The sequence below is a fragment of the Balaenoptera acutorostrata genome, chromosome 2, assembly GCF_949987535.1.
Source record: "Balaenoptera acutorostrata chromosome 2, mBalAcu1.1, whole genome shotgun sequence".
In the NCBI taxonomy this organism is placed as follows: domain Eukaryota; kingdom Metazoa; phylum Chordata; class Mammalia; order Artiodactyla; family Balaenopteridae; genus Balaenoptera; species Balaenoptera acutorostrata.
The window spans coordinates 56,534,904-56,562,061 of record NC_080065.1 but is presented as its reverse complement, the minus strand read 5'-3'; the positions used below and the strand labels follow the sequence as shown (position 1 = coordinate 56,562,061).

The 27,158-nt window shown below is 39.8% G+C and overlaps 1 protein-coding gene across 4 annotated transcripts in view; it reads right to left on the bottom strand.

Moving 5' to 3' along the window:
• MAST4 (microtubule associated serine/threonine kinase family member 4) overlaps nucleotides 1-27,158 on the bottom strand; it is a 569,167-nt gene that overhangs the window by 351,790 nt on the left and 190,219 nt on the right. For all 4 annotated transcript variants that reach the window (XM_057539992.1, XM_057539993.1, XM_007175996.3 and 1 more), the window contains exon 3: nucleotides 16,627-16,751. In XM_057539992.1, the coding sequence (XP_057395975.1) occupies nucleotides 16,627-16,751 (125 nt within the window). The remainder of the gene's footprint in view (nucleotides 1-16,626; nucleotides 16,752-27,158) is intronic.

Sequence of the window (27,158 nt, the reverse complement as noted above, 5' to 3'; positions counted from 1 at the left end):
GACACCGTGCAGTGCACAGGCCCGGAGGCTGAACACGGAACCCCGACAAAATATGAAACGGTTCTCCCCCCACCACTGACAACCCAAAACAACTATGATTTTATAAAAGTATCAGATGTTTAATGTTTTCACAACAGGAGGACTTCCCTGGTGGTGCAGTGGTTAAGAATCCACCTGCCAATGCAGGGGACACGGGTTCGAGCCCTGGTCCGGGAAGATCCCACATGCCACGGAGCAACTAAGCCCGTGAGCCACAACTACTGAAGCCCGCGTGCCTAGAGCCCGTGCTCCGCAACAGGAGAGGCCACCACAATGAGAAGCCCGTGCACCGCAATGAAGAGTAGCCCCCGCTCGCTGCAACTAGAGAAAGCCCGTGTGCTGCAACGAAGACCCAACGCAGCCAAAAATTAAAAATAAATAAATAAATAAATAAAAATAACGTTTTCACATGGGATGATTTTTTTCCCCCTCACTGGTTTTCAAAGAAAATGAGGAAGTTATTTCCAGAGATAATAAAAACATTAAAGCAAGGGGCAGTCTTTTAAATGTAACTGAAAATAAATTTAACTGCAAGAGTTATGAGGTTCCCCTACCAGCCCACTAGATGTTAGAAATAGCATAAAACTACAGGAGTTAGATTATATGATATAAATACAGGAAGACAAATCAAAGAAATAGGACAGAGTCAAGGAATAGACCCATAATATACTCAGGAATTTCGTATATCCTAAAAGTGGTATTAGAGATTGAAGGAAAGAGAAGTTGTTTGGTAACAGTGTTGGAATAACTGGCTAGCCACTTGGAAAAAAGAATGATAAGCTGAACTGCTCTTGTACTCCTTAATAAAAATAAGTTCCAAGTAGATTAGAGATTTAAATATTAAAAACTAATGCATAAAGATATAAGAAAATATGAAATACTAGTGTTCAAATCTGAGAAGAAAAAATACTTTTCTAAGCATGACATGGAATCCAGAAGCCACTCAAAATTAATAAAATAGACAAGCCTCTGGCAAAATTAATCAAGAAAAAAAAAAAAAGAACGAGGGGGAGAAAACACAACTAAACAACGTTAAGAACAGGAAAGGAGTCAAAACTGGAGATGCCACACAGAATGAACATAATTTTCAAACTTAGTTTAGTTAAACAAATTCACACAAAATTACAAAATACCAAACTGACTCAAGAAGAAATAATCTGAATATTCTTGTAAATATTAAAAAATTAGGTCAAAAATGTCCCCACAAAGAAATTATCAGGTGCAGATGACTTTACAGGCCACATTCAGAAGAGCCAAGAAAGAGATCCATCCATTCTTACAAAGACTCTTCCAGAAATTAGAAAAGGAAGCAACTTTTCCTGTGGTAGTAAAATTATTGTTTAGCAGATACTCCTTCCCTCGCACTCCCCACCCCACTGATGCTGGATTTAACTATCCAGCTTTCGCCAATGGGCAGAAGTGATACTGGGTCAGTTCCAAGCCTGATCCTTAAGAAACAGTCAGTGTTTCAGCTCCCCCTTATAGGACTTTCCAACCTCCACCATGGGACAATCACACCCCAGGTAAGTGCTGCTCTTCACCCTGGGCCCCAGAGTAAGACACAAAGAGTACATGACTCAGACCTGCAGACTGGATGGAAGCCAAGCCAACTCACAGATCCGTGGCCCAAAGCAGCCACCCCAAGCCAACCCATAGACCCACAGGAAGAAATAAATATTACTGATGACTGCAACTGAGGAACTGTGCTTTATCATGCAGCATTATTGTAGTACTGTAGGAGTGACTGATACATTCCTATTCATTTTGTTGAGCTACTATAACCTAACAAATGCAATACAAGAAAGGAAAACTACAAGCTAATACCATTTATAAGCACAGATGGCAAAACCCTAACAAAAATACTAGTAAGCTGGATGCAGAATAATATGAAATGTTCAAAATATTCTCTTTACGTTTAAGAACAACATAATATAAGGCATCACCACTTTATTCAACATAATCCTAGAAGTTATGGTAAATGAAGTACGATTTTAAAAAAAGAAAGAAAAGCTATAAAGATTGGAAAAGGAAGAAGGCTATAATTATTTGCAGATCATCACTGTCTACATTGTCTACAAAAAACTCCCATTCCCCCAAATCTAAAGATGAGTAAGAGTCAGTAAGAATTAGCAAGGTTGATGAATTTAAAAATTAATATACAAGAGCCAATTCAATTTCCATACATTAGCAAATAGGTATACATGTTTATTTTTAAAAGATGTTATTTAAAATTCCTAAGAATAAATCTAACAAAGGATATATAAATTCTTTCAATAGAAAACAATAAAACCTTATTTAAAAACATTAAGGAAGTCCTAAGTAAATGGAGCAATATACTATATGCTCTAGAATAGTAAAACTCAACATCATAAAAATGTCAATTTCCGAAACTGGGCTCTAGATTTAACATAATTCTAATCAAAATCTTAATAAGCTTGCAGAACTTCACAAGTGATTTTATACAAAAGATAAACATGCCCAAAATAGCCAATACTCAAAGAACAATGAAATAAGGGAGCTTTCTTGACCAGTTATTAATAAGACTTGTTACAGTAATTAAGAAAATGTGATACTGGCACAGGAATAGACAAATTGACCAATTACAGGATAGAGAGTCCAGAAAGAGAGAAACACACAAAGAATGCCTAATACTTAGCAGTTACCTGTGATATGTATTATGTTCTTTACCTTAATGACAATGCTGTCGGCATTAACCATTCCCGTTTTACTAATGAAGATACCAGGGCTCAACAAGGTTAAGTGACCACTGTCCAAAACTACTGAGCCAAGAAATGTCAGTCCTAGAATTCAGTCCTAAGTTTCCCAAGCCCAAACATGCCAGTCACTTTCATCATCTGTTATGTTTCGAAAAACAGTTAGCAAATAAAGCAAGGCAAAGGGTCTGTGTGCTAAGGATGATGGGAGCCCCACAAATGCGGAACAAAAATCTTAGCAGAAAAATAGGCAGCACACAACACCTGCCAGCAGAATTACGCAGTGATTGCGGTAAGAGGGGTTAAGAAGAAATGCTCTGTCCTTCTGAGCACATCACTCTGGAGTCAGACCATGAGTCCACTTAATTGAGAAAGGTATATTGCAAGTCCTAGAGAATTAAGGTCATGGCACTAAAAGAGCTGGGCTGATTTCTGTGTGTCACAATTGGGAAAAAAAAAACCCTAAACATACTCAAATTAAAAGATGGGCACTCACCCTCAATAGAAAAAAATATACTCAAAACTCTAAAAGAAACTATAGAGAACAAAACTCTGTCTTCAAACAATATGGCCCCCAAATCATCAGGCAGAGGCATATTTAACACTCTACATACATAAGAAGTGGTGAGGATTTAAAATCAACAAATAGAAACACTATTTTTAAAGAACTGTAACAGAGGGTAAATTAGAAACACCATGTCCCATAAAGTTTGTTTGCAAAGAGCCATAATTCTTTGGTTGGGCTCTCAAATACTTATTTAGTTACTCCTATTAAAATGTTTTATGTTCTCAGTTCACTTAAAAGCTTGACTTTTCTAGGAGTTTGTTTATGCCTAACTTCCATGAATACAGACAGAATCATGCTTTAAATAAAAATGAAATACAAGAAAAATGGCATTTTAAAGAATGAAAATCAAATTAAAATCTAAATTGCAAATCATCTAACATGTATAAGAAAGCTAAATTAGAACTCCAAGAAATGCCAAAAGGGAATATATTTTTAAGGGTCATAAACAAAGCTATAATATTAATTGCAATAAGAAGCCTTATTTAAATGAAAAGCCCAAAACTAAGGATTTCATAAGCAATGTTTCTAATTTATATGCTTAACATGTTAACATTTGTTTCTGTCTTTTACATAGCTAACCAATTAAAGCATATTTCTAAAGAACGAATTTTATTTGCTGACAATTATTTGTTATCCTAGCTGTAATTCTGTAGCTTTTCAAACAACAAATAAATGAATATCTTACACCTGGAGGAGAAAACACAAAAAATGATGGTATAATGTTTGAATACATGCAATTACTGGTATGTTACATTCTAATTAACATAATTAGCTTTGAAACAGTTCTCACAATAAGTGTTAACATTTGTGTCAATTTAGTGGCAGTTAATGACATGTGTAGCAAAGAACTGCTATTCCTTCCATTTATAAGTAAAATATAAAAAACCTTTCCAAAAAAGAAAAGGCAACCTCACTGAATATTCAAAACTCTTTTTAATCAATAAAACTCTACTCTGGCAGGCTTAGAGGAGAGACCTTATAGTTTATTCCAAGGATCTACAAACTGGAATATGGGCACCCCAGGGGGTACACAATATAACCAAATGGGGTTTAGGAAAAAATTAGAATACCAGTTTCCATTTTCTAGGTCTCCGCCTTTTTTGTTGGTTTTAGTACATAAGTTAGTATTCAGGCTGACAGTCAGCTAATATGCACCAGTTCTGGTGGCTAAAATACTTCCTTACAGGTTATCAAATAGCCATTGCCTCAAGCACTCTGAGTACATTCCACCTCTCCCATCACCTACCCCAGGACACCCTGGACCTCTTTATGAGGCAGCTAAATGGTTAACACCTGGCAAAACCCTACAGTAAATGTTCTCTTTAATGGTTTCCTAGTGGAGATGCACAGGTCTGTTAAAATATTTTTGAATACCCCCCTCTAACTACATGTAAATCATTTTAAAATATATTCACACATTAGGGGATGCATACTCAAAATGTTTTACTGATGGTGTGAGCCAGCAAAAATATTAGAGACCCAACAGGCATCCTCTAACTTTGTTACACCTGGACAAACAATAGCTAAATTTGGCAATGACAAATAAATGATGGCAAGATTAGTAACATTTTCAGTAAAATTGATGTTAGTATCCTAAAGGTCCAACTATACAGGCACTGTGATACATGGTACACAAAATGCCAATCCGAAAGGAAGCAAATTATATTTGATACAATAAGAAGACTCATGAAGCCTTTGTGTAATCCGATGAGAGGAATGAAAGGAAAGGAATTGGGGTTTCTTTTTTTCTGGTTGCTTTCTTATTGTTTAGTGACTTCATCCCTAAAAGTGTACTTTATGTTGAAAACACCACATTATCCTTTCCCCATAACTTTTAATTTCAGACAAGATTCATGCCTTACAAATTACCCTGCAGAAAACATAGTAGACCTGCAATTATCTGAAAACAATCAGAGAAACTTACCTTTATGAGGCCAGCATCATCAATTCCTTAAACCATAAACTTCAGATATGCGTTTAATGAAACTCAAATTCCCTGCTTCAATAAACACATCAGCTTTCTGCTCTTGGACAAGATGATAACAGTTAACGTTACTGTGTTCTTCCTATGTGTTCCATGTGCCTTAACATGTACCATCTCGCTTGATTCCAGCAACAACCGCATAAGATAGGTACCACTAATATTCCCATTTTTCAGAGGCACAGAAAGGTTGCATTCCTTGGCCAAGCTCACATATCTACTAAGTGGTAAAGCCCAGATGCCAATTCAGGCAGCCTGGCTCTGGAGCCCACACTCTTAAACATAACTCTAAACTGCCTATAGTAATTAAATTCTAAGTCAAGTGCTTGTAAAAAATGATCACAATTTAGATAAAGGCCACTGAAGTGCACTGTCTCTCCAGGCAAGAGGAAAGGGCTGACCCAAGGTCTGTTCCATCCATAAAATTCTCCAGTTTCAGGATTCATTTTCAGAAGCAAGGCTCTCAAAGGTCAATTAAAATGTAGAGCAGTCCTATGGACGCGACCTAATATAAACCCATGATATTTCACCTAGTGTCATTTCTAAAAGTCCACCCAATGAAATATTTAGGCTCACATCTTCACCAGCTACAGGCCATTTCCCTGGGCTCTTTAGGCAACCAGACCATTTGGAGATGAGGAGGGGAGCGGGAGAAGGCAAGCAGAGAAACCCTTACAAGTTTTATGTGATAAATGCTTTGGTTCAGACATGCACAATTCAAAGGAGAATTGGCATGAGGATGGGGAGAGACATCAGGGAAGGCCTCCTGGAAGAGGAAGTGCACATGCTAAAATAAAGACAGGTAATGGCCAGGAAGAAAGAAGGGAGGTGCATAGAGAGGTGTTTTCTTTCCAGAACAAGGTAGGACATGAGACTAGGAATCTAATGCCCTTTGGGGAATGGTAGGTGGTTCACTACTGCCCATGTTATTTTGCCAAACTTCAGAAGCACTTGAAGATGAGAAACCCCTCGACTCTCCATCAAGTGAATCTGTCAAGGGGACGGATGTTCCAGCAAATGGGGAAAACACAGACATTTCTTAACAACATTTTGATCAGAGCTATGTAAAAAGGGGGACAAAATGTTATGACTGGTTCATATTATTTATCAGGCTAAAACTTATCACTGCTCGTGTCTAGGAACCAAAAAAGGAAAAAAAAAAAAAAAAAGAGCAAATGACTTACACTTATACAAACAAGCAAGGAAAGAAACATATTTAACTGAGCACCTATATAAGCTAAGCAGGGGGGGGGCATCTATAATGAAAGAAAAACAAATAGGTCTCATGCAGTGAAGAGATTTCACAGGAGTTCTAGAAGAAGCATCCATTCTTGCAAAAAAAATGATAAATGCATACCCCTGTTTTCTTGAGGATATATACATCTATGGCATACCGAAGCCCAGTTATTACTTAGTGAATGCAGAATTCTACAGTGCAAACAGTAATGTAGTATCTAGGATTCTTAGATGGTTAGGATATACACCATCAGGAGAACAATTCAAGTTTTAGTGGTGGATCATCTTGGATAGGAAGGTAGAGAGACAAAGAAAAACAAGTAAAAGAAAGAAGAAACAGAAATTAGGGCTCTAAGGAAGCCAACTTGAAGAAGAAAGAGGGCTTAGAATGGCTCTCAGTCCTACTATGAGGTGAGGATTACCAAAACTTAAGCGAGAGCTTTATGCCTTTTCATACATTTGTAAAAATGCTCTCTGCTAGTCGGCACCCGTTCTTTAAGTGTTTTCTCTAAATGAAGGTGGGTGTGCCACGAACAATAAAACAAAGTATTTAAAAAAAAAAAAAAAAAAACAAAGTATTTAGCACATCACAGATGGCTACCGTGGGCCTGCCACATGGTTCCACTCTTAAAAAAGAGAAAACAGCAGCGTCAAATCACAAAGGAAAGATCTCATAATCCCTTGAGCCATTATTAACATCTCGTCAATGACTCTAACAAATATAAAGACTTATTTCCTTATGGCTAAAATACCTGAAGGTTAGAGGCTTTCTACCTGAGAGACTTCCTAAGTAAAAAGGCATCACTCGATGGGGTCTTTGAAGGCTCCCCATCTACCTCATGCAGACATTCTTCTCACTAAAAGATAGATGGTGGCAATCCTGGTGACCTTCTAGGGTTCAAATTAAGTCAGAAATCATTCTAGCACTTATACCCATGAGCTTCCAGGTCTTCATGTGGTCCTTTGCCTCCCTGACTATTCCAGAAACATCATGTGAAGAAGAAACATCACTGTCCAAGTCACATTGTTCACTTTATCTACCACGCCCCACCCCATTCCACGATGGACATAATTCCACTATGCGTTGAAGCTTGCCCAACCAAAACCTTCCAGAACCTGCAGCCCATATCATTCCTCTAAGTCTAGGAATACACTGCAAACTATCCAGCCCGTAATCATCTTCTACTTTGCTCTCTAATTTCTCAGAAGCCTTATTTCAACTATCTTGGAAGTCCCTTAAAAAGCAAGAGCATGTGTGACATCTTTTCTATATAGGTTTTAACACCAGCTGTATAATAGGGACTCCATTAATAATCAATTAACTGCTTAATGAGCATAATGAAGAATACACTGATTCAGAATCCAGTACCACAGATTGATACGGTGGGTACCAGTGAACAAGGAATAAGTATAATTACCAATACTGCTCATTCTTAACTAAACACCCAAGTATTCTAGAAAAATAAGGTAAGAAAGACATTGAAGTATGTTAGCTTTCCCAGAGCCACAATAACGAGGAATTTCGTGGTTAAATAATAATTTTTCGTTTCTCGCAAGAAAGGAAATGTTACATCCCAATACCTTCCCTCCCACAAACCACTGTCTATAATTACTATGGGTTTCTTGGTTTCGGAACTGCAGAATTCTTTTGACACATTAAGATAGCAAATAAGCAAGTGCTGTAATTTTACCACGGGGCAAAAGGGCACCAGAAAGGACAAGCTGTGTCACACCAGGAGTCCACCAGAGCGGCACACCCAGGGACAATTCCATGATGACAGCTGTGACTGCTTCATCACCTTTATCTCCGCCATGTCCCCAGACATACAACCCGATCAAATCCTTGACAGCCCAACCGTTCAACTAGCCTGGGCTCCAGAAACTATCAAAACTTGGAATTAAGACCGCCTCGAGAGAGTTCCCTGCTGGCCTAGTGCTTAGGATTCCGGGCTTTCACTGCCGTGGCCCGAGTTCAATCCCTGGTCGGGGAACTGAGATCCTGCAAGCCGCTCAGTGTGGCCAAAAAAAAAGACCTCCACAACATTTCTTAATAAACCACCATTACCTAAGTACAAAACAGTACATACCAGGCACTGCCCTTGGTGCTAAAGATACAGGGAGGATAAGACAGCTGAAGTGCCAGCACTCTCCACTCTCCGGATCATTTCATAACGCTTGGTAAACAGGTTGGCCAGGTCCGAAATGTTAATAGGTATACCAGTGGGTAGGTGGGTAGTAAGTGAGACCTAATTTCTCTCTCTCTCCCTCTTTCACACACACTCACACACACACACACACACACACACACGCACTATTGCTATTATAAATCTGTTTTGCTCCCCTCTATGATGGTAAGCAATTAAAAGTGAGCCTGCATTTCCACTCTGTAAACCCACAGAATATTTATGGATGCCATTCATCTCACTGACTCTCAAATGCCTTTGGTAACAAGAAGTCCACACTTGCCCAGTCTGTCCAGGCACACCCACACAGAGAGCCGCAGGCAACCCGTCCTTCCCAGGAAGGACAACACATACATATGGTAATGAACATTTTTTTAACCTCTGCAAAATGTAAAGAAGAGAAAACTGGGACTGAAAGTTTTAAGCAACTACTTCTGGGTGGAATTCCATCTTAGAAAAAAACTCTCCTCCCCTCCCCGAATAAGTAGTAGTTCTTCACTCATTCATAGTCGGAATCACAATGCACTTCACCTGCTTTCTGCTAATTATTCTCATGGCACCCAGGCACATGTATAGCAAGGATGCACATTTAGAGTTCCTTTTCCCAGAAGCAGTGGTTGGATTATAGCAAGGATTTTACAGAACATTTTTAAGCTGAGTTTTGATTAACAGACTCCCACTAAACCAGCTACCCTGTGGATGGGCCCAGGTGAGCCTATAATGAGATTTATCTTCCTGGATTAGGCCTGACCTATAATAATCTGCTCAGCGGTCCCTACTGCTATTTCAGCCCTGGGTTATGAAAATTCATCCCTTTACTATCAATAGAACCTAGCTCAGAGGGTAATAACTAGATGTATTATTCCTGGAATACAAGCACTCCTGAGACTTTGATTATAATGTCCACAGCTGAAGGCACTATTTCACTATTGAGATTACTACTTTCCAGATGAAAAAAGTTCTGATCTGTGGAATAATGTCTTCAGCTACACACACTGTAATCATACTCAGCAGTTCTCACATCCCAAGAGCAATACAGGTTACCAGTAGTTGGTATGGTAAGCTGATTTAGGGAATGGAAGGAAGAAGTTATAGGAGAAAGCATAGATAACCCTAATTTCATATTTGCTTTATCTGGGGGCTTTGCTGTAAGAGTTTGACATGTCTAAAAGCCATATCAACTTCACTAAAAATAAAAACTACATTAAAAAAAAGTAATTGTTTTTCACCTAACAAACCAGCAAACTTGGTTTTTGGGTCGGTGGGGGTGGCGGTTTGGAATACTGACTGCTGACCAGAGTGTAGTGAGATGTGATTTCTCAGTATATGGAAGCACACATTTGTACAGTATTCCTAGAAACAATTTAGCAAGAGTATGGAAAACCTATATAATGCTCATATCCTTTGTCACAGTAATCCCCTCCGAGAATCTACCCTGAAAAACCAGTCAGAGGTGAACGCAGACTTATTAAAAGCCTGCTCATTACCATTATTTTCAATAGGAAAAACTTGGAAATAACCTAAAAGGGGAAATAGTGTAATAAATTGTGAGAAATCCATACATTGGAGTATTATGCAGCCTTTAAATTGAACCATGATGGCTAAGGAGAAAAGCTAATTCACAGTTGTATCCTACAGCTTTTGTTATGCAATTTATCCAAGGACATTCAAATTGTTCCTACATCAATATTTAACACTCATTCACTCAGAGTTAACTAATTGGACTTCGGCACAGGTTTTTGTTTTTGAGCTATAAGGCTAATGAAGTATTGATATAATATTAAATGACTGCAAATAAAGTCTGCACCCTAAATAAATGCTGACATTATGTCGGTACATTCTGCATGAATTAAAAAGGGAAGATGCACTTTTGCATATATTTAGTGAATTTTCCCTTACTCTTCATCACGCACTTTTGTAAATGGAAAAGATGAATATTCATCAAGGCTCTTTGAATATATTACAGTTTAAATAGTTTGATTTTAATATTTATAGTACATCATGAAACATAATTTTTCCATTACAAGAAATGGATACGATGTCAAAAGAGGGCCACTGACGAAACATAAAATTATACCACTTAACCTAATATTAAAAATTGAAAAACAATATCTGAAAGCACTTCCCCCCTTCAAAATAGTTAACTGCTCTAGAAAAATAACTTTCAGTTCGTTGGGTTGGTGAATTTAGAGTGAAAGTGAGAAAGAAACTACAAGGTGGTCCACCATCATGCAAAAAGCTAAGGACAAAAAGGTTAAACTTCTACTCAAATCAAAGATCTGATTTCCTCCCTTCTGAGAATACCACTCCAGCTAATAAGCCTAGCTGACAACCCACAAGAAACAATTTTTTTTGTCAACCCCAGGAACACCGATGTCAGCACTTCTTGAGTCACAGGCACTGTGCAAAGTAGTGCACAAGAGTTTGCTCATTTATTCCTCACAATAAACTTATGAGGTGGCTACAACCATTAGCCCCACTTCACAGATGAACAAACTGAGGTTCACACAGCTAATAAGTTGTAGAAACTGGAGGTGATCTCTTAAACACTCTGCTTTTTCCCCCTCATTCTCATTGTCCAACTGAATAATTACAGTTTAATTCCTGAACATAGTTTCCAAAGTTAACTGCTCTTTGGCTTGAAGAACATCTTCTTGATTAGGCTAAATAATAAAAATCTAAAAGGTGAAATACAGATTAAAAACAAAAAAATAAACCAGAGTCTGTTCTAGGGCACTTAAAAGGTACGGAAAGGAAATATATTCACTTACACATTCAACAAGCCTTTACTGAGCACCTACTATGTGCCAAGCACTGTTCTACCTCCCAGGGAAATAGCTGGAAAAACAGAAAAGAATATCTCTGCTCTCAAGAATTTTTCATCAGAATAATAGGAGATATATAACAAGCAAATTATGCAGTGTATTGGAAGGAGACAAAGCTATTGAGAAAAGTGGGTGAAATGGGGTGTGTGGCATGCAGTGCGGGAAAGACTTTCAAACAGGATGGTGAAGGAAGCCCTCAATAAGAAAGAATGTGGCAGGGATGTTCACAAAAATCAAAATAGATGAGGCTCATGATTCAAATCAAACAGAAAACTGGAGAAAAATACTGGAAACCAATTTTCACTGTGCTTCTGCCATCCATCTATTACTCCAAAGTACAAAAGAAGTGAATATTTCTTATAATGGCCACATATACCATTTCTAAACTTTAATCATCAAGGCTTACAACCTTATTTTCCTATGGAAAAATAAGTTACCCCTGGTCCTGTTTTGCCTCCTGAAATTTCCATCTTTCTCGCCAGAAAGCAGCATCTATATAAATCCCCTGCTTTTGACGACTATGACTTCTTTGATAAACTACCCATGTGTGTGGGGAGGGACAGAAAGATGGAGGAAGCAAATGGGGAAATGAGTTTTCCCCTCTTCAGATTAATGTATACAAAGTATACATCTGACACTTCATCAGCACCCCCCGCTGGTGCCCCAGCAGGCGGACACTGGCTGAGCATGTATTCTGCCAGCTACCAGCCTACTTAGGATGAATTGGCAATATGCCATTTATCAGAAATGCCCAGTGTGTCTGGGAGACAGAATACAACTCCATTTACCATTGCCAAGGAAAACTAGATACTTCCTCCTAGGAATTAATCTCCTCCTTGAGAAGGTAGTTAGCATTACTTTGAAGCTTGCCTATGGCATTTAAATCACAATAGGTCATGCATTTACTGAAATTCATACCTCCCCAACCACGGGCCTTCATTTATATCTTCCTAACATATGACTACCACTCAGGTGGATGGTCTATACTTTTCTGACATGTTCTGTTGCTGTGCTGAACGTAAAACTGTGCTATGAAGTGTAATCTTGTCCTTTGGACATAAACCACCTTGATTCTGATTTTACCCATTTTTCCACACTTGAACACATACTTCCCTCTTCAAATAATCAACAAAATACTTAAACCAGTGTGGCTGCAAGACTGCTTACAAGCAGGTTAAGGAAATTTCCTTGAAGGTGGACACTGATAAATTTCTTCAGAATTCTGTCACTGTAGTTTTCGAGCAGCTGATATGGAACTAAACGGGATTTGACCCACTACGTGGACTTGGAGGCTAATCACGATTGTAAGATGCACACTGGAGAGCAAAACCAAAAGGGCTTTAGGTGGATGGTCTTATTAGATGGTCCATTACAGCATACAGAATCACATCATCACTCTCGCCTTGCAAGTAAAGCAATCTGTCCCTTTTCACTAATGATTATCCGTTCCGTCAACATTATTTACTGAATGCCTCCTACATATAAGGTGTTGTGTTAGGAACAGCGAGGAGTAGAACGTCAGATCAGACAGGAATTCTGCCCTCAAGGAGCTTGCAGTCTAGCACGGGGATATTAGGCATAAACACAAAGAACTAAAACAAAGGTGGACCTTGATAAATGCTAAGAAGAGTCAGGAGGAAGGTCAACTTACAGCTCTAAGATGGGGGCAACAAGGATTAGGATAGTGGCCAGGGGAGAAGATTAGAGTGAAGCATGTTCTACCATACAATGCAGCTCCAGAAACATCACACTTATTTAGAAGACAAGAAAAAGTGGGGGGGGGGGGGGTGCAGGAAGAAAAAGAAAAAGTTCTAATAGGTGTACATTAACACCACTTCAGCACCATTCTCTGTCAAATCTGTTAGTTGTAATCGGCAGGGATAATTTAGATGTAATCCAATCCAAGAAACATAGATTAACTTGAATGGTTCTGCAAAGGGTACCAAAAGCAGGCAAAGTCATGAAAGTGTACTGAGTGACATATTGAAATAAGTGATATGGCAGAGAAACCTGAGCAGATTGCTGCCGAACAATGAGGAAATCAAGACTGCTGTGCCTGGCAGCTCTCCTACAGCTGCAGCTGCTCATGTTACGACAGAAGGCTGGGGACAGAAGACATGGTCAAACAGCCCGCAAACAAGTTTTCTTTAGACTGCAATTAGGAAGTAAGGAAACCTCTGAAGAAAAGATATGATGAGGGTTACACTTTAAACCTTCACTGTCTAGTAGTAAATGGTTAGTCACAGTCTGGCTTCTGTGCCCAAGCTTACCCATAATATGTTAATAACAGAAGTATTAATATTGCTAACATTTGAGACTTGTTAGGTGCCAGGTACTGTTTTAAGTTTGCTCTCTACGGTATTTTAGCATTTTCTCTAGTTTTTCTCCTAAACGCTATAAAAACTCACACGGTAAATAAGCTGGTAAGTTAAGTGACTCTTTGATGTCACTGGACCGATTTTAGGGGGTACTCTCATGTTTTCTATTAGTAGTTCTCCTTGTTTTTGTATCATATTCCCAAATATCTTAGGTCACCTGACATGTGTTTTATCAATGAATCAATCAGTTTCTATGCCTGAGTACATAACTACCAGTATTAGGTACATTACTTTGTAACAATGTTGTTTTAATTAGAATGATTTACCTGGCAATAAACATACAGGATTACTATTTACATGTTAAGAATAACATTGCAGTGGCCCCCAAAGCACTTCTGTTTAAAAAAAAAATCACTGATTGTGAGGAATTTTCCTCTTTCCTTAAAAAGTAAATGCTTACAGTAAAATAAGCTTTTAATAAAATTTCCCAAGAAGAAAAAGTAACTTTGAACTTGGGGATGGGACAGAGGAAAATGCTAAAATGCATCACTTTAACTGTACCTTTAAAAATAAGTCCCAAAATTTTCATGGGAAGGAAAAGATAAATTTTAAAGATCATAAGTCAATTTTGAAGTCATAAAATATCCTCAAAGAAACTTTTTTAGGGATAATTACTCAGTATCTTCAGAATCTTTATAATTCTGAAACTAGAAACAGGGAATTCCGAAGTTGAATTCCAGAGACTGGAATAGGTCTTTTCATCTTGCAGTTTGCAGATGAGCTGATAAAATCTGAGAAACTAAGCAACTGCTCAAGTTTATACAGCTACTTAATGACAAAAGCAGGATTAGAGGTTAGACCTAAATCAAATCTCTCTATATTATTGAATGATTCCCCAATATCCCACATAATTTACTACCAATGCATAAAATTATAAGGCACCATAATGCACTGACATATATTATTTGTATCATCATCAGTAAAAGACATTTAAAAATCTATTGCATTACCATACAACCCTACCACCGATGCAAAAGTAACCTGTATAGGGGCTTCCCTGGTGGCGCAGTGGTTAAGAATCCGCCTGCCAATGCAGGGGACACAGGCTCGATCCCTGGTCCGGGAAGATCCCACATGCTGCAGAGCAACTAAGCCCGTACACCACAACTACTGAGCCCGCACTCTAGAGCCCGCGAGCCACAACTACTGAGCCCGCGTTCCACAACTACTGAAGGCTGCCTAGAGCCTGTGCTCTGCAACAAGAGAAGCCACTGCAATGAGAAGCCCGCACGCTGCAAAAAAGAGTAGCCCCGGCTCGCCGCAACTAGAGAAAGCCTGCATGCAGCAACGAAGACCCAACGCAGCCAAAAATAAATTAAATAAATAAATTTATTAAAAAAAAAAAAAGTAACCTGTATAGACTTCTAGGCTCTGCCAAAGGTTAAAGCTGAAAAGTAATGGGCCCACTGGAAAACAAAATTCTAGTAAGCATCATGGTTAAAAATAAAAGTCTACATTACTTTTTTTAAAAAAAGGAATGCAGGAGTCCATGCTGCTAACAAATGCACGAATATTTATGCCATGTGCCAATTTGTAGATGTGGAGAGAGTGCTGGAGATGGAATAATGACCATTTTCAATGATTCTAGAAAAGAAGGACCCAGGCAAGAATCACCAATGAATATGAAATCTAAAGGAAATTTTTGATGAGGAGAAACATGTTTGCATGGCCTCAAAGTATCTCCCCCACCCCCAAAGGCTTATCGATTGTTAAAAGAAAAGTTCTAACTACAGTGGAGAAACCGGCCAACCCCTTGACTGGGTGAAAAAAATTCGCATCATAATGAGGGGCAGATGGACATCATGCACCTGCCCATGGCATGACCTGAAAGGACACGACATCACCAATGTCACATTCTGGCCTGGAATGCAAAACCCGCAGCCCACCATGAGAAAACATCAGACATACCAGACACTGTAATATGAGAAATATTCCATTAAAAAATAAGGTGGCAGTGTTGCATAGTCTTCAAAAATGACGATGTCATAAAAGGCAAAGAGACGCTGTGGAGCGGTTCCAGAGTAGAGGATAATTAAGTGGCATCCATGACCCTAGACTGGATCCTCTACTGGAGGAGGAAAAATACTATAAGGGACATTACTGGGCCAAATGATAAAAATAAAATACAGATGGCAGAGTAGATAAAAGACTTCTTTCATGCATAAATTTAATGAAGTTGATAACTGTGATAACAAAAGGCCATGATATAGATAACCTACTCTCAAAGAGTTCAAAAAAATTATATGTGTGTATACATACATATATATATATATGTATGTATATACACACACACACACACAGCAAGCAAATAGTACAGCAAATAGGGCAGGAGGTTAATACTTGAACCCAGGCAAACGATCAACTGGAGTTGTACGTATTTGTCTTATTCTTGCAAATTCCTATAAGTTTGAAATTATTTTCAAATAAGAAGTTAAAAAAAAAAAAGCTTAGAAACATTTTCATTTCTTTTGAGGGAAAAGTTGAGACAGCATTAAGTTTACAGAAATATTCCAACTTAGGTTGGGGGGACTTGGAAAAAATTACCAAGCTGAAAGCAAGGAATTTCACGTTGCCAAATCTGTGCTTAACGTAAATGGTAGCTTTAACTTCATATCTAGAACAATAAACTCAGAACAGTCCCTAGGTTGGTGGTGAGATGGAGCAAACCCAACCCACCGCAGACAGAGTCCGAGGACACTCACCGGGCTGGCCGTGAGCAAGGGCGCCGACTGGCCCAGGACCTGGCTGCGCATGCGCACGAGGTTGGACGTCTCTGCAGAGGTTGCCCAGGCCTGCCCCGCCACTGGGTTTGGAAGGAGGTACCTCCCTGTTGGAGTTAAAGAGAAGACAGTATGAGTAGCAGGCAGAATGGCAGTGCTTCCCTAGAAATGGCATCCTTCTTCTATACCACTTCTGCCATACGTTGCAATTACATTGATTTATAGCAACCGGAAGCAAATTGTTTTAATTAAGTTGGGAGATCTAGTTGCAAGTTCTGACCCCGATTTTCCACATAAACTCAGGTAAACCTCTTCACCTCCAGCATCTGTAGCTTCTTGTTACTGTGCTGAGGATATATATAAGTATACAAAGCATTCTTACCATCGTAGAAACAAACATGTGCATTTACAAATGTACTTTTAAAATATCTAATACAGAAAGTGATCTAGCAATCAACTAGAAAAGTGTCTACAAAGATCATGACCAATAAAAGGAAGAGCTGTAAATCTTTCAAGTTGAAATGGGGCTGGTGCCCCTTTCTCCCAGCTTCTCTCTCTGAAGAACTGGTGTATATCCAGCCATGTCCACAGGACAGGTGATGGTACCCACTTGCATAAATCAGGACATTAATGTTAGGGTAGGTTCACTGAGCAATTTCCATCAGCCTTGAACTCTCATATATATGTGTATATCTTTAAAAGTCAAACAGCTGAACTAAGTCACACTGTATTACTTCTTTAGTACATGAATTAGACTAGTTATCCACACACAAGATATAAGCCTTTAAGTTAGGAGGGACATGAATATTCACATAGTAATGAAGCTCAGTAAAAGCGGAGACCATGTTTGATTTTTATCTGTAGCACAATGACTGGTCATAGTAGGTGCTCATTAAATATTTGTTGAATGATGAAAGAACAAGTGGGTACTTCTCTCCCAAAAAACACGTGAAGACAATGAAAAGACGGCAGGCAACCCGTAGAATCTCATCTACGGGCTGCACGTGTGGGGACTCCAGCTTTGCACCTCCCGGAATCCTGAGGGACTGCAGCACGTGTGGCTGGTGGCCCTGCAGCAGAAGTAACATTCGTGCCCTGGATTCTCCCCAGCAGATCTGTTCCTTGTAAAAGAACCCCCCTCTCTTTCCTCAGGCATGCACTTAACAAGCACCCACTGGTTAATAACTACTGAAATACATTAACTAGTGTGAAAATTCATATTTTATGGCAAGACAAGAAAAACGTAAACATAAAAAATTTTCTCTGCCCTTTGGCCTCCTCTCCCCCCTCTACGGTGCACTGTATATCTGCGTTACGCATCCACCAAACCTCTCCATCAGCAGGCATACCTGCTCAACCATAAACAGCAACATTCTCCTAGCACCAACAAGACAACTCCTTAAAAGATAACATTCCTTCTTAATCTTGTAAGGGGCTGCAATGACCCATGACCCACTACTCACCTTGTCCTTGCTGATCTGGATTATGCAAACTATCTCTACCATTTAACGTACAGACCTCTGTCTCTAGAAATCTACGTAACTGTGCTTTGACCTCTAATGGGTAGAACAGTTCTCAGAGCTTTCTGAGAGGCTGTTCCCAGGTTATAGTCCTTAATTTGGTTTGAATAAAGCTTTCCATTTATTTCTTAGATCAACTGATTAATTTTTTCATCGACACTAGTTTGCTATTAGTGCACAGGCTAACTGGCAGTACAAGAGCTAGGGTCAGCTCCCATCAACTGTCCATGTTAAGAGGTCTAATGCTGGGACTTCCCTGGTGGCACAGTGGTTAAGACCCCGTGCTCCCAATGCAGGGGGCCCAGTTTCCATCCCTGGTCAGGGAACTAGATCTCACATGCAACTAAGAGTTCGCATGCCACAACTAAGGAGCCTGAGTGCCGCAACTAAGGAGCCCACAAGCTGTAACTAAGACCTGGCACAACCAAATAAATAAATAAATTTTTTTTTTAAAAAAGAGGTCTAATGTTCTAATCTAAGTGCTTTCAAAAATTTGTATTTTAATTGCAAAGGAAAAATATGTCTTATTTTGCCAAAATTGTTCTTTTACTCTCGTATTACATAGTGAAAGCACAGACTATAGAGAAAACTAGATCTACTTTTGAGATCTTGACCTGTAGCTCGGTGATAGGGGGAAGGAAGTGAGTCAACCTCTCTTGGCCTTGGTTTTTCCATCTCTAAAATGGAGAGCATAGGATTGACTATGTCAAGTTGTTGAGGGGATTAGCGGGTTTTTTAAGTGAAGCACTCAGTACATGTTAGCTATTTAGCCATAACAGCAGTAAAAATGACAAGTATCTTTTTTGCTTGGGTTTGGTTTCTCTTCACTCTCAAGTAGTAAATGTAAATATATATATTTTTAAAGATCACCTATAATCATACAAGGGAAAACCACTATCAACATTTCAGTAATTTTTCTGCCAGACTTTCTCTCTGTAACCTGTATTTTCTTGCAAAAATGGGATCATACTTATTTTTATCACCTGCCCGCCATAACCCCACATAATAGATTGTGATATCTTCCTAGCAAATAAATACAGCAAATACCAATTAATTGAAGCGTAAATGCTATCACTGAAAATTCAAATATAATTACCCTCTGTGGTTCCAGTCACCATCTTGAACCACTCATATATATTTTTATGTGCAGGATGTATTACATTTAAAGTCTAGAACTTAAAAAATTCTTTTCTTTGCCTTATTTTGAAACATTAACTAAAAGCTGGACTAACAGGGGTTTGGGTAAATCGGCTCCCTTTAGACCCCAAAGCAGGACATTAATAAAGAAGGACAGGAAGACCACAGACTGCATTTAGGAATGCCAACATCAGTAGTACATGAATAAATGATTTCTTTAACATAGAAATAACTCCCACTATTTGAAAAACATTACCTGTTAAAAATATACCAACCGGGCTTCCCTGGTGGTGCAGTGGTTGAGAGTCTGCCTGCCAAAGCAGGGGACACGGGTTCGAGCCCTGGTCTGGGAAGATCCCACATGCCGCGGAGAAGCTAGGCCCGTGAGCCACAACTACTGAGCCTGTGCGTCTGGAGCCTGTGCTCCGCAACAAGAGAGGCCGTGATAGTGAGAGGCCCGCGCACCGCGATGAAGAGCGGCCCCCACTTGCCACAACTAGAGAAAGCCCTCGCACAGAAACGAAGACCCAACACAGCCAAAAATAAATTAAAAAAAAAAAAAATACCAACCTCTAGTCATCAGAATCAGTAGGGTTTCCCCTCCACCCCGGTCCCTCCTGTGTCTTTCCCTATATTTTATATTTTATATATTTTTTGGTTCATGTTTCAGAAAAGGCCTGATAGGAGGTATAGAAGCTACATGATGTCAAGATTTACATGATGGAATGAATCTACTCTGGCCTCACCGCTGCTCTGCCCCAGATGCTTCATTTTAAAGAAAACTTGGAGTAGAAACAAAAACACTAGAATTAATATAATCATGGAAAAATTTGAAGGGCTAACATTTTAATTCACTAAAGAATTCTGTAAGTCACTTTTTTTATTCTTTTAGTAGAAAATAATTATTAGACTATAACCCTATAATCCCCCTGAGATGAAAAAATAGGTATTTATTTCTGTATCCCTAGGACCTGGCATAGTGCCTGGAACTTAGTAAGTGCTCAAAAAATGTTTGTTGACTGACATGCAGTTAAAGTACACTATTTGATTAATACCTGATCAAGTCTAAACAGGAACAATAAAACTGAACAGATGATTTTCTTAAATTTCATTTGTAGTATACTATAATAGCTAAAATACATAGAGGACTTACTATATGCCAGGCACTGCAACATCTTAACCACGCTTTTGGGTGCTAAGTAATATTACCTCCATGTTAAAGCCCAGAGAGGTTACATGATTAGACAAGGGCACACAGCTAATAAGTGGGCAAAACCAGGATTCTTACTCTGAAACCCAGATCCCACCACAGGAAAATATTCATCACATATGCTTAGGTGAAAAAACAAGGTATAAGACAGGATAATTCTATATTTTAAAGTAAATAATATGTATTTTACATACTATTTGAAAAATAATTTTTCAAATAAAAATTATTTTCAGAAAATTGTCTGAAAAGATAGGAAATGGTAGCAGATAGGATTAAATGAGATAATGCACTTAAGGCACTCAACCTGGGACATGGAAAGCAGTCAATACACTATGACTCTTCACGTTATCCTGAGAACTTTACAGTTCCATCAATGCATCCCGACCACCACCACCACCACAGCAATGATATAAAACATGGTAATGGGTTCTTAGACCAGATCACAAAAGAAAGAAAGAAAAAAATAATGACTAGGATTAAAATAAAGACTAGTATTTCTTTGTGGAAAGGAAATAGCAAATTCAGAATTGTCATTATCTCTAGCAGGGAAAATGGGGAATATGTCCAGGGAGGAGTATTGCTGTAATATTTTATTGTTTAAAAAGTTATCTACAGGAAATAATGGGATCTATTAGTTGAACTTAAAAGTTTAAAGTATTACGTTTTCACTTGTAGTTTTTTTTTTTTTTTTAATTTACTTTTGGCTGCGTTGGGTCTTTGTTGCTTTCTCTAGTTGCGGCGAGTGGGGGCTACTCTTCGTTGTGGTGGCTTCTCTTGTTGCAGAGCACGGGCTCTAGGCATGTGGGCTTCAGTAGTTGTGGCTCGTGGTCTTCAGTAGTTGTGGCTCACGGGCTCTAGAGCGCAGGCTCAGTAGTTGTGGCTCACGGGCCCAGACGCTCCACAGCATGTGGGATCTTCCCGGACCAGGGCTTGAACCCGTGTCCCCTGCATTGGCAGGTGGATTCTTAACCACTGCACCACCAGCGAAGTCCCTTCACTTGTAGTTTTAATAAATTCAGTATTAATTTTTTTTAATATATCTGAAGGATGTGGCAAATATTAAGCTTTGATAAAGTTGGCTGGCAGGTATTTGAGGTTGGGACTAAATTATTCTGTATTAATTTCTGTATGTGATATTATATAATATTGCTTTTAATGATTCCTATCAAAAAAATGTGCTCCATAATCGAACATGGCAAACTAGCCAGGAGCACATTCCCTCCACTCCTCAAAATGGTAGCTCCTCAGGCCGCATCAGGGAGGGGTCTGGGCTGGGGAAGCACGGAACCAGGGAAGAGGTTCCACGGAGAATGGGAGCAAAAGGGAACCATGAGAACCCTCATCCTGGTCCCAACATAAAAGTCACAACAGCTGTGACTGGTAGATGCCCCCTTTCTGAAGCCAGTGGGAGGGCAGAACAAAAGCAGGGACGGCCCTGAATAAACCCTCAGTGCAGGCGACCCCTGTGTATGCTAGCATCGTTGCTCGATGAGCCAGGGCATGCTTCAAGTAGGAAGCCAGACTCTGGACAGATCCAGAACAAGCACTGGGGGAAGGGACTCAAGGAACCAGAGCCACGTCCCTTCTCTTCTCTCCGTATGCGCCAAACCACACTTTGAACCTTTCAGTTTTGTTAGATCTCACAGAGCACTTTCAAGCAAGCCGAGACCGTGGCCAATGGGACAAGTATGCTGTCTTCTCTAAATTCACTCAGTCTAACTCGGCCACATATGTTTTTGGTTTGTTTTTTTTTTTAATTTTATTTTTTAATTTATTTATTTATTTTTGGCTGTGTTGGGTCCTCGTTTCTGTGTGAGGGCTTTCTCTAGTTGTGGCAAGCGGGGGCCACTCTTCATTGTGGTGCGCAGGCCTCTCACTATCGCGGCCTTTCTTGTTGCGGAGCACAGGCTCCAGACGCGCAGGCTCAGTAGTTGTGGCTCACGGGCCTAGTTGCTCCACAGCATGTGGGATCTTCCCAGACCAGGGCTCGAACCCGTGTCCCCTGCATTAGCAGGCAGATTCTCAACCACTGCGCCACCAGGGAAGCCCTGTTTTTGGTTTTTTTTAAACATCTTTACTGGAGTATAATTGCTTTACAATGTTGTGTTAGTTTCCGCTGTATAACAAAGTGAATCAGCATACATCCGCATATCCCCTCCCTCTTGCGCCTCTCTCCCACCCTCCCTATCCCACCCCTCTAGGTGGTCACAAAGCACCAAGCTGATCTCCCTGTGCTATGCGGCTGCTTCCCACTAGCTAGCTATTTTACATTTGGTAGTGTATATATGTCAGTGCTACTCTCTCAAGGCCACATACATTTTATTTGTTGCTATCTCATGTGTAAGTCTAATCTCGGTAACAAGACCATAGGTGTGCCTGGTCGAAGATAAACAAAGTCAGACACTACTTAAAGTGGTAAGGACAGATTTTAATCAGTAATAACCACTGCAATAGGGAGAAAGAGTCCAGCATGGACTCTACTCATCTTCAATTGGTACAGAGTAACTGGGTGTTTTAACAGGAGAATGAGGGAGTAGGGCAGGCAGCAAGCAAGGGCTGGGTCGAGCCAGGGAAGTGAAAAGCAGGAAGGGTTAGTCAGTGTAACTGTGATCAGGCCAGCTCTGTGGGCTAGCTGGCAAGGACCGAAGTTTGGATTCTACCTTTCCACAGAGACTGGGAGACACAGGCCCTATCTGTTGGCATGAACAAATAGTAGAATTTTTGGCAGCCTGGAGTTTTCTGAGGCAGGCACTTTAAGGGGATCAGGGTCATCCTAAGGACGTGGCCTTGAGCTGTTAGAGACTGTTAGTGTTTGTTCGAGTCTTTGTAGGCCAAGGTTGGGGGGCCTAATTGAGAGAGAGGGCTCCGAGAAGCCTGGTGAGGGTTTGGTCAAGGAGAGACTTGGTCAGCCTTCCATTTTTTTGTTACTTCAATAGACCCTAACTCATGTTCATTAACAGATCAGTTTTTGAACTAAGTCTGAACTAACTTTTGAACTTAGCCCATATACTTATCTTATATGTCTTCAAACCTTCATACAAGACATAAAGCTCCTTGCCAATAATGGTAAAAATAATTGCTCTAGTTAGGGGTGACACAGAGTCATATTGCTGAGTGCCTATTCTGACCCCCCAAACTGATTGCATCACTTATTCATGAACTTCTCCAAGCCTCGTGTTCCTCAGCTGTAAAATAGGGGTAAACCTATGGAGAGGTTCTAAGATTAAAAAAGAAAATACATCATACAATGGGCATTCAATACATATAAACTTAAAAAAATGAACACAAAGAGATATGCAACACATGAGGGATGACAAGGTGAGCAAGAAATAAAATTCTGTTAATTATTTGGAACAAACAATAAAATTAGGAAGCGTTTAGATACATATGTAATGAAATGTTTATCATCCTGTCATGGGTTAGATTTTAGATGTCGTTATTCTTGCACAAGTCTCGTCTGTAGGAATCATATGAATGTTACAAATTAGAAGGTCTGTTAGCACAACACATGGGATGTTTTATTCCTGCCTGGACCCCCATTAGTGTTAATAGGGAAAAGAGGACAACAGATGGATTTAAGGCAGTCATTAGAAGGCATTAGCATTGTGCCATAGTTGGTAGTGATTACATCAAACTTTACACAAATTCACTTTCTGATGACTACCAAGAGCCTCTAAAAAGTGTGTTGCTGCTATATTCATGCATCATTTGCTGCCTACAATTTAAGAAAATTAGCATCTGTCAACTGCATTATTCAGCTGCACAGGGTGGAAATTAATGGACAATACTATTCCCTCTTTGTTGTAGGAGAGGTGAGCTTGCCTAGCAATCTGGCTGCTCTATTTTAATACCACATCGAGCTTTCTGTTACAACTGGAAATTTGATCAGCCCTGTGTTCTTTGGAAACACATTGCTAAAATTCCAATATGCTTATTAAAACATTTATTAGAGACTGTCTACTGACATAACTAGAAATTTAAAGGCAATAAATAGAGGTCCATATTAAAGCTGAAATCTGTTGGACAGAGTGAAACAAGAATTTGTCAAGCTTCAACCACAGAGCTATGGGTTATTGGAATGGGCTTTTTATACTGGTTATTGCTTCTCTTTTGGTCACAAGGCCTCTACTTAACAGAATAAGTAGAAATATCTCCAGCCATTTATATATGACAATAAGTAGATTACTAAGACTCAGCTTGTGCCTTGGTCTACTTAGGGTACATATGGTCTTTTTCCTGGAATGGGTTTTCCTTTGTTTTCATCCTGAATTTCAAAATAACAAGAAGCAAGACCTCCATAAAGAGGTCTTCAAATATGAGATACATGCTTTCAAAGCACCCGGAAGCTTAAAGTATCCCTCTGAAGTACGAAAATATCAGGTCAGAAATAATTTCAGCAGAAATTAAATATAGCCTCTGGAGACCTACTTTGTCATTGGAGAATAATGGTTCCTGCCTAGATTTAAAAGCTTCCAGTAAAAAAGTTCCATATCACCTGAAATGCAATACAGATTGAGCAGTCAGTCCATGGTCTTACATTTTGGGTTACCTCTCCTGACGACAAACAGGACATCAAAGACAAAAGAAGACCCAGGAACTACATAACAAAGCAGTCTTGAGAAATGGTTTCTGGTGCTCAGTTATACATAAGAACTCTGGAAAAGCTTGTTTATCCCTCTAAGGTCGCCACCAGGAAGAAAGGGTAGCTGAGGTGGCCCACGTGTTGCTCTCAAGGGTTTTGGTGAGGGAGGGGGACCCACAGAAGGGAGGGAAATAGAATAGTGCCAGCATTCCAGAGGCAAGGGGCGAGGGACACAACGAACAACGGGGACCTGGCACCGTGCTGGTGCCACGAGCAAGCAGATGGGGCCGCGTGCTCACAGCTCTCATCTGTTAGCTCTACTTTCGGGCTACCAGGCTGCTGCTGACCGGAGCATCTACTGAAGCTCTCACAGCAGCCCCCAGAAAGTTCACATCCACCACGAAAGCGGGAGGAGGGCCATTCCCACCACTTTACCTTCCCCACTGCCTACTAAAACCTCCCTTGCTTAATTCCACTTTTGGGTATATACACAACAAAAGTGAAAGCAGGGATTCGAACAGATATTTGTATACCCATGATCATAGCAGCATTATTCACAACAGTCCAAAGGTGAAAACAACCCTAATGTCCACTGATGGATGAATACATAAACAAAATGTGGCGTATACAAACCAATGGAATAGGATTCAGCCTTTGAAAGGAAGGAAATTGACACACGGACGAACCTTGAAGAAGTACTAAGTGAAATAAGCCAGACACAAAAGAACACGTGTCATATGACTCCACTTATCTGAGGTTCCTGGAATAGTCAAATTCATTGAGATAGAAAATTTAACAGTGGTTACTGGAGGGCTGGGGAGAGGGGGGAGTGAGGCATTATTGTTTAATGGGTACAGAGTTTCAGTTTGAGATGATGAAAAAGTTCTGGAGGTGGATAATGGTGATGGTTACACAACAATACGAATGTACTTAATGCCACTGAATTGTATACTTAAAATACAATAAAGTACAAATGGTTAAAATAGTAAATTTTGTTATGTATATTTTCACACACACACACACACACCCCCTCCCTTGCTTAGCCAAAACCACCATACCTTCTATAGGAAAAAATGAGGGAGTCCTTTTTGTTGTCCAAAGGAGGTATCCACAGTGAACTACATCAGCACCTGCTCTCACAAATTATACTCAAATTATACTTAAGCCCTCCAAATCATTCACAAGTCAGAGGAACTGAGTTTTTCAAGACCCCTCCAAACTTTCAAAATGGAGAAAGCTTAAAGACCATGATAAGTCACTGGCAGAATTCAGGCAGAATCCATGAGTCAGCAGCCATCAACCTACAGTGTGCACCATCATCATGAAGATATTCCTCTTTCATGCCCCATTGCTCAACTCTAAACATCAGTTCCCGCATCATAGTGACTGTCGTGCTCACAGGCAATTACAGCCTCCCTTTATTCATCTTCAGCTGTGCTACTACAACACAGAGACACGGTTCCTTTCATCTTCCCTCTCACATGGGTGACTGACTTCCAATTTCTTGTCCCCACTGCAAAAGAATAACTATACCTAGACAGCATCGACAATGCTGCTAAATCGTTCTTCTTAATGGCATAAATAAAGATAATTTGAGAAACCAACAGATTTGTGACCAGGGAGAGCTGAAGTTCACTGACTCCTATATTGAGCTGCTATTCTAGCCTTAAAAGAAAAAGTGGTGTGTGTTGACTCACACAAGAAAAGTCCAAAGCGTAGGCTTGACCCCATGTCCTTGAAGGCATCACTGCCTACTAGCCAGGGATCTCCAACTGACAAGGAAACTGAAAGATGAATGGAGAGAGGACACATGCCTTTAGGGAGGTTGGCTGTCAGAGCACAGTGACACCAATGGGGTATCAAGGTCTGAATCAAATTAATCGCCCAAAGCAGCAGTCTCTAAACTGTTTTGCTGCTAGACTCAACTCCACCAGAGATACCCAATTTCTCTTCTTAGAATATTATCAGCAGCATTCTATATGTAACATAGAATGGCAAGGCAATATTACTAACCACAAGGGCCTGAGGACCAAGTTAGGAGGGTGCTTGAAAGGGTGGGACAAAG